Here is a 9,339-nt window from a genome sequence, read left to right as displayed (position 1 = left end):
AAACTCCCCTTTGAATATTAAATCATCTCTCTACTTTTAGCTATAAAAGGCCTCTAGATGACATCACTTGGAGGAACTTCATTTCAGAGTATGTCATCTTGTTGCTCTCTCCTACTATGGAGTTTGTAATCATAGTGTACCTGCCTTTCAAGAGCTCCTCCAGATGATATCATCTCTCCTGCTGATGTCATCTGGAGGAGTTTTTCACCTAGATGCAGAGAAATGTTTCAATATAGGGAAGTCAGAGAAAGGTTTAAGGAGGTTGGGGATTTGTTGATAAAAATATTAAGTATAATATCCTTTAAAGATCCTATGTGCAGGATTTATATATGTCTGACTTTGGTGACCCCTAATTTTATTATTAAAGAAGACACCGCAATAAACAGCAGTACATTCTGCAGCAACTCTTGAGCTCAGTATAGTCTAATGCATTTTTGGCCATACAGTGCTCAAGTCTTAAATTTTTGAGGTAAGACTTGAGCGCTGATTCAATTGTATACTGTCAATTAAAAAAATGCAATGGAACTCATTGTAATACAACACAAAGTGGTTTTATTCCTGTCTGTTTAGACCACTTGATGGCCGTGCTGCTTGGCCCCTTGATCAGTATAATTAAGCCAAGTACACTGCAGACAAACTTTCTTTTTTAAGCATGCAGAACAACACAGCTGATAAATGTGACCAGCCCACTCAGTGATGGGAGCTTTCATAGCCTTCTGGCAGAGGATTGGTGTGATGGTTGTGGAACAGAGAGTGGTTTCCATCGCCCCAAGGAAATTTCTGGAAAGAGGCAATAAAGACGACACAAGTGGGGAAATGATCATTTACTTTGTCCACATTCAAGGAAAATAGAGGTGCAGGCAAGTTGAGGCTTACTTTTGTGCGGATACGCAGGTGAGCATATGGCACAAATTCTGGTGGCTCATGCGAATGGGCCTGCATCTTCATGTAGGCATTGGCCATGCAAACACCAACACCAGGAAGGGCCAAAATGAAGGTCAGTATCTTCCAGGTCCTAACTGTGGAAAACAATGAAAATACATGTCAATAACTATGGAGCTAATTGAGAAATAACTTATAGCTGCTGTCTCTGTAAAGAGCCCATTTCAGTATTAAAATACATTTCCTGGTTATTTGCCAAAGAGTGTGAATGTGCAGCTGGCTGCCAGCTTTGCAGACTTTTAGTTAATATTCAACTTTAGAAGCAAAGCTCCAAGTCTGGAAGTTTCGATACATTTTGGTTGTATGTGGTTAGATGGGTCAGTAAATGCACACTGACCTCCATCATGGCTTGAATGTGACGCAGCAGCAAGTACCCGACGAGCGGCTGAGGCAACTGGAGACACAGACATCTGCAGAGGTCAAAAGGAAAGAAAGACTTTCATTAACATTTGCAGGTATATTGAAAAGCGTTAATACCACACTTGAATACACATTCTGTGTGGCGTATGATATGACAGTGACAATACATTTCAATATTATGTGTACAAAATGACCCAAGTTATTGCTGCTATGTATTTGTGGCCAAAAAAACTAATCAATGCCTCAAATAATGTAATTTTAAAAGAGTACAATCATTTAAAAAAAAATAATTTATGAAAAAGTCCTTTTCAGTCAAAATCATCCCCAGGTCCCCTTACAAAAGAAACAATATTTTTAAAACAGCTAGATTCGAGGCCAGGCCTACTAGTGCTGCAGCATTCAGGAGTAGAACTGTAATTCTCTTTTAGCAAATATACAAAGAAAACAGGTAAAACTTACTGTTCTTTCAGCAGGCAATAAACAAAATTCTCCACTATCCTTTTATTTTTCGATCAAATACACCTTCATGCTTGTTTGTCCTTTAATCTGTCCTGAGCTGAACTTCGTGTGTCTGACTCCTCCCCATTGCAACTTGTCTCTCTGCCAAGAATCTTTTAGTTTATATTTGGGCAAGTGCAAAGGCGGGCTGATATGTGACAGAGAAGATATGGGAGGAGATTGCTTGTGCTCTGAAGGGCATTCGGTGTTTGACTGATTAATCCTCGTTTACTACTGATATTCTTTTTTTTTTAAGTTATAAATGTCTTGGTTCTCAGTTTTATTTGCAGAAAAGCAGTCAAAGTCAGTCCTGCCTCGTAGTTTGTTACTAAATGTACCTGCAACTCAGTTGTGGGTCACAGATGGTGATATCATAAATGTAAATACCATGAATGTAAATATTTTAGACTTAAACCCATATTTGTAAAGCAGTCCTGTGACACTGATATCTCTTGTGTGTAAAGTAAATATATGCAATAGGTCCTAAACCAGGCCTCAGGGTGCTGTGTGGGGTAGTGTCCACTCATTCCACTCTTTAAATTATAATCTAGTTTGGAGAACAAGACTTCACTTAAGTGTTACACAAAGGAAAAACAAACTTTTATATTCACTTTTTATCTTAACACAGACTGTCCACCAGATGGGGGTGACGTTGCAGGGAGAAAACAAATGCAAAACCATTCCATTTGCGTTAAACAGCCAGATATCTGCAGTGGGTGAGTTGGACCAGTTTAACCTTTAAACGTAGCATATTATACACTTGGATTTCAGCAAATGGATCTGCACAGAACCTCAACGTTTACTATTAATCCATAACTGAAAAAATAAAACAAATGTACTGACGTAGACTAATGCAATAGGGCAGCGCGGTGCTGGAGTGGTTAGCGCTGCTGCCTCACAACTAGAAGGTTGAAGGTTTGCGTCCGTGGCCGACCCCAGCCTTTCTGTGTGGAGTTAGCATGTTCTCCCTGTGCTTGTGTGGGTTTTCTATGTCTACTCTAGTTTCCTCCCACAGTCCAAAGACATGCGTGTTATGGTTAATTAATGATTCTGAACTGTCTGTATCTGTAAATGGTTGTCTCTCTGTGTATGTGTCTCTGTTGGCCCTTAGATAGATGGGTGACCTGAAAAGAATATGGCAAAAGTAAATTTCCATGCTACTCTTAAGTTTAAATTCATTAATTTGTACAAGAATCTCAGCTCCATTAGTAAAACCACAAGTCTCTGTCTGGGCTGTTTCAGCCTGCAGTGCAAACAGAAGCCAGAGCCAGAGGTGATGTCAGCCCATCATGCAAGCAGCCAGTCTGAATGTCTAGCACCTGTGTTATTGTGGGCAGATTTTAAACCCCATGTCAGTTTCAGGACTGTGTGCTCATTCGTATATTGTTAGGTAGACATGGCGAGGGACAACATGCAACACCCTGCACATGTCCTGCAGGACCTGACTATATATACAGCACAGGAGTGATGTATCAATTAAGGATATTTGAATACATAAATACACCCTTCAATTTTTTGCATATTATGACTCTATCCTATTATACCCTTTTCAACACCACCTATAAATATTTCAAAGCTCCTAAAAGGTGTGTAAAATTAGCTCAGATTGGTTCACCCTCCGGGTCCCTTAACACTCATTCGCCCTGTCTGTATTTCATGCCAAAACAAAGACAACTATAGATTGTGTGCAAAGCAGTAAGTCTGTGTGATGTTGGACAGCCACCTTAACAGTTTGTTCATTTATTTCTTACTTGTAAATCTTTGGCTCTCGCTCTCTTTTTTTGGCACTTGCACTGCATTCACGTCAGAGCAGCTCACATCCTCATTCAGAGATGTCATGGTAGTTCTAGCCATTTTTCTAGTCTAGGCACTTTTAAAACTCCAGTCAAGCTGGATAGTTGACAAACTGAAGTGTCAGTTTACTAGATGAAACTGATATACTAGACATTCGTTTACAGTTTTGGAAAAAACTCCTTAAACACATTGAAATGTTAATGGCAACAACATAAACAAGCTAGGGTTGTGGTCCAGATGTGACAATGGAGAAAGGTGAAATTTTTTTTTCATTGAAGGGATAAATAAAGTATAATTAAAAAAGGAACTAAATTAGTAATGTATCCCATTGCGTATGCTACGAACAGAATCCATAAGAGAAAAGTAAAAAGAGCAAAATACAGTATGAACCTCAGCTCAGTATCTACACACGAATATTGTAATAGCAACATATTAGCCTCAGACAGCTAATTGCTGGCTTGGTCTGCACTAAAGTAAATGGTAAATGTCCACTTATGTAACACTGTCATCCTTAGCACTTCACAATGCAGCTTGTGATTCACCCATTCTCACACACACACACACACACACACACACACACACACACACACACACACACACACACACACACACACACACACACACTGATGGTGATGGCTGCCATGTAAGGCTCACCTGACCCACCAGGTGAAACTTAGGTTTCAGTGTCTTGACCAAGGACACTTTGACACATAGCCAGGAGGGACCAGGAATCAAACCACTGACCCTGTGGTCAGGACAACTGCCTTATCGCAGTGTTTAGTGTTCAGCTACAGTGTACATTTAACTGGGTCCCTGCCTGCAGACACTTTCGCAAATCATGAGGAGTCAGAATCCACCATCAATATTGTCCCAGTGAGAGTGAGACAACAGGAGATTTGGAGCCAGTGGAAACTTCCATACACTGTCCTGGGAAGACAGAGCTGCTTGTAGATGGAGCAGGAGCTCAGTGTCTAATATTTACAGTGTGGATGCTTAAAGTCTGACAGCTGGGCTGAAGTCTGCCCTTTCTGCCCCTGCAAGGCATAGGGAACCAGGAGTCCAAGGGACCCTGACGTTTAACAGTTGTTATGGTAACAAACCAGTATAAACTACTTTAAACATGTAACACCTCATGATATTAACTCTATGTTCAGAGCCATGTAAAGAGTAAAACAAAAATAAGTAGACCTGATAACTAATAAATCTTAATTCATGTAGTTTGAAAAAAATTGTTATGGAAACTAAGAATGGCTATGGATGCTGTTATCTTTTTTTGTCCCCCCATAATTGGATATGTACCTCATTATCTACTGCATCTGAAGGTGGAAGGACACATGTGTTGATGATTGTACAACCATTTGGTAGCATCTGAACCAAATATGTGTAATTAATTATGTGGTCCACTTTAGACAATCCAGATTTTGCCTGCATGTAACATTTGGGCCCATTTACATTTATTATATGGGCCAATATAGACTCACACCAGCTTGGCTTTCTACGACTGTTAAGATATGGCCCACTTTGTTTTATTAACATACATTATCTTAACTGCTTATCCTGTTTTATGTCCCAGTTTTCATTGGGCGAGAAGCGGGGTACACCCTGGACAGGTCACCTGCCTATCTCAGGGCCAACACAGAGAGACAACTATTCACACTCACATTCACACCTGCAGACAATTTAGGGTCACCAAGCACCCTAACATGCACTGTGGTAGGCAAGAGTATTTGGAAAAAACCCACGTAGTCACGGGGAGATTATACAAATTCCACACAGAAAGGCCACAGCCGGCCGGTGATGGGAACCCTCAACCTTCTCGCGGTCCACCACCATGCTGTCCACATCTGGAGCAAATAGAAAGATAGATATATACTTTATTGATCCCCTTTAAGATCTACATTGCATTCATTGCAATGTAGTTTTACTTTTTACTAAGTCCGGCACATTAAGCACAGCCAGTTTAGGGTACTAGGGAACATGTTGCTCAAATGTTTTTTTATAACAATTGGAAAATATCTGGATTTACCTAGTAGGCCACTTAAACCTCACACCCACTCTGGCTAACTTACGGCATATTGTACATATTATACTATAAATAAAACACCTTTTTTGGTAACATCTGAGCAATCTATGTTTTATTGTATGGTCCACTTTACACAATCAAGATGTGACTCACATGGGTTCTGGAAATGTATGGGCCAGATTTGGGTTTTATTATGTAGACTACTTTCAGCAATCCAGATGTGGTCCACACTCAACAATACAGTTGGAGTCAACTTTTGGGACTCTGCATGAGGGCCACTTTCAGCATTACAGATGTAAGCCAATTTAAGCAAATTTAAACTTGGGCCACTTTCGGTAGTCAACAAGTTAACCACACATTAAAGAATCTAGATGTTGGCCACTTTTGGCAATTCACATGTCGAGCACTGTAGGTAATCCAGTTGTGGGTGATTGATGGCTCTGCACATGTGGTCCACATGCATAATCAATGTCTTGACCGTAACTGCAGCCATGTCACTTTAGGCTGACACCCAGCTTGTCTGACTTGTGCCACTTTACAAAACACTCACATCTGTTTTCCTAACATTAACTGTATCAAGCGATTCATTTATAAGGTGTGAGAATGACTTATCATGCATACAGTCCATTTTTAGCTTGCCTTGCAGTACTACTAACGGGTTTTACAGGCCTAGAGATGGTTACAGCCATCTTCTCTGAGTCACATGGAGCACAATAGCTTCAAAACCCAAATGTATTGCTTTGGCTGGGATGTTAATGTATTCTAAGCAGAGTTTTCTACTTGCCACTATCTGACATCTGTAGGTCTTTGCGTTCTTCCCCCAATTTGGATATGCTACATGGACCTGAACACTAATATTGAGCCCCCCTGAAGTTGGCTCACAGTGCTTCAGAAGCTGGGAGTAGAAAAACCAAAAACCTCCAACAGACAAAATTTTTCCAGTCCCCAGGCTGAAGGAAAATAACTTATGATAAATGTAAGACTAAAGTCTAAAGAAGGGAATAGCGATCATTTTACCAGTGTATGTGTTTTTTTTTTTCAGACCTAAGCTGTTTATTTCCCCAGTGTGAATTTCATGAATCTAGAGATTTAGTAGAGGTGCACATTTTATTCAGAATTAAAGTGAGTAGAGGTGCACATTTTATTCAGAATTCAATTCACCAGATATCACTACCTAATAATGACTTTTAAAACATTTTCTCTTTTGTATATTTGTATTTATAACCACCAACCACCTAGTGAGTCAACTTCATATTGAGAAAATACACATAATAGACATAAGTTCATGTAATCCGGTTCAGGTATTTCCCAAGAAAACTAAATATAATTGGGTTCAGTTGAAGCGTTTATTAATACAGTTTTTGTTGGTGATTGTGCTCTCACCTATTATGCCCCAGTCTGTAGTTATGTTAAAGCTGAGACTCACTGTAGAAATAAAAGTTATTCATCTGTCACCAGAAGAATACTGTAACACATTAGGGTAAATCAACAGATAGGTGCCATGCGGACATTTTAGCACACATTAGGCTCATACTGCCATACATTTTTTAATATTTCTATTAAAAATACATCCACATCGCAAATCTACACAGTCTATCCACACCTTCCTTGAGATCTAAAATCTATATCCACTACTTTGCATGAATTTATTTCTGTTGAAGGACACATCACTCTCAAAAAATGTTTTTAGCTTATGTGGTAAGTCTGATGAAGCAAAACAACTGACATGTTCCACTGACATGTTAAATGTTAACTAGTCAGGACACATATTGTAAACACAGTAGAAATGCACACAGAGAATGTAATTTTTATGTGTTTATTGAGGCACACAGTGTTTCTAATATGACAGACCACAGTAAAACCTCCCTCCAGATGTGTCTTCACAGACACTGCTGTCCCTGTTTTCTGGGTAAATGAGCCAACACAATCTGCCCCACTTCTGCCTTGCCTTCAATCACCATTAGCCCTTCTTTTAAGACCTTTGGCTACTTGTCTTGAAAAATCAAACACCTCCTTATGAATCTAATTTTTTACAAGGGACTTGTCAATCATGCAGGCACATAAATGTTTAAAGGTCAATCATGGTTAAAGGAGTCATGAGTCAGATGTGGGTAATGTTATTGTCTTATGCTTAATACCACCTGAGAAGACGATATTGGTGGTCTGCACATGTGACTTACTTTAAGTTTTCCTCCTTTGGCATAAAAACAACTGGCTTTATCAAAGCATAACCATTATATGTGGTTCTTTAGTCAGATGTTTGCATTGAGTGCTCTAGTGCCTGAAGGCTAAGACATACATTTAAACAGTACATTGAGAAATAGCTTTAGAACAAGGGACCTCCCACACTATAGGATATGAAGATGACCATAGAGCTCAATGTTATACCATCATGGGCTACTGATTCTTGTCTCAACAGGCCCTAGTAAGACACTGCATTACCCCAGTGAGCTCAGTGACAATCCACAGCCTGTTTTGGTGAGAATACAAAGCTGTTCCGTGGAAAGCTTTGGAAAAAATTAGGCATTAATTGAGATCGTCTTCATGGCAGTTTATACAGCACTACAGGGACCTGGACCTGTATGTTATGTGTCAAACATTTATTGTTGAATGTGTTTCACTAAATTGTAAGGTACCTAGATCACAAAAACACACAAAATTATGGAATGTTTTCTCTGTCGGTTCCAGAGTTCCTTTTTAAAGAGGACATTTACACTGCTTGAACAGATCCTGTTTGCTTGACATCATTCTTTTACCCTTTTTGTTTTTAAGATGTAGGCGTAATATTTACTCTAATAACAAAAACCAGCTACAACAGGTCCGTTTTTTACTTTTATTGTTATTGGTGCAGGTATGTTTAACCCACCTGTCAAAAATGAATTTCCTATACAAAATATACTATTTGTATATTTGGCACAAGTTTATAAATGGGCAAGGTGAGGTATTTATGTTATGGCTACGTCTGTGTCCGTTTATGTCTGTAAATGCAAAATTTTAGGCAGGATGTTGTCTTGCTTTATAGAACTGCTAATTGCAATTCTTGATGTTTGTCCATCCTCTTCTAATTATAGAGAAAACATCATACCATGTGTTGGAATATCTTCTACAGTGGTGCTGCCGAAAGATCCCAATACTGCTCAACTGTGGAAACTGCTTTGCTAAAGACCACATAGAGTCCTACAGAGGCTGGTGTTCTGCCAGAGGGATCCTCCCTTCTGTAGCTGGAGCTACAGTTTCTGTGCAGTGCTCATACACCAGAAGCTGTAGCTCCAGAGCTACTAATATGAAGCAACCTCACCACTGTAGTAACAGACTGCCAGGTTCTGGACTTAGGCAAGTCAAGCACATAACAAGAAGCTTCTTATAATCGGGGTTTACTGATCCGTGTACACCCTGAGCCATGTCATTGTCCTCTGAAATGGAAATTGTCTATATTTTCATTATTTAATACTATGAGCATCTTCATGAATTTTCACCATGTGTTATTTATGTGTGCCCATCTATTAACAGAACAGTGCATGGCAAAAAAAGAAAAACAAACATGCAAAATAAATGTTTACTCTTTAACACTGTTTTACTGTGAAGATGCTTTGTTGTTTTATATCCTTTTTTCCACTACAATATTTACTGTTTTAAAAATATTGTCATTTATACCCTGTGAAACAACACACACATATATTAAATTCCTGACTTATATTTATTCTGTGCTAATGATTTACTAA

General features: G+C 39.1%; 1 protein-coding gene across 1 annotated transcript; it reads right to left on the bottom strand.

The window, feature by feature from the left end:
- Positions 1–535: 535 nt before the first annotated feature.
- cox6a2 (cytochrome c oxidase subunit 6A2) lies at positions 536–1,919 on the bottom strand. Its single transcript, XM_067476889.1, has 4 exons — positions 1,762–1,919; positions 1,280–1,352; positions 877–1,019; positions 536–780 (listed from the first exon to the last, which is right to left on the bottom strand). The coding sequence occupies exons 2-4, from the start codon at positions 1,350–1,352 to the stop codon at positions 691–693; spliced, it is 306 nt and encodes a 101-aa protein (XP_067332990.1). The 5' UTR covers positions 1,762–1,919; the 3' UTR covers positions 536–690.
- Between the last annotated feature and the right edge of the window lie 7,420 nt (positions 1,920–9,339).

Source organism: Channa argus, chromosome 15 (genome assembly GCF_033026475.1).
Source record: "Channa argus isolate prfri chromosome 15, Channa argus male v1.0, whole genome shotgun sequence".
Taxonomy (NCBI): Eukaryota; Metazoa; Chordata; class Actinopteri; order Anabantiformes; family Channidae; genus Channa; species Channa argus.
Note: the sequence above shows the minus strand (reverse complement) of the source record. Positions and strands in the feature narration are given on the sequence as shown.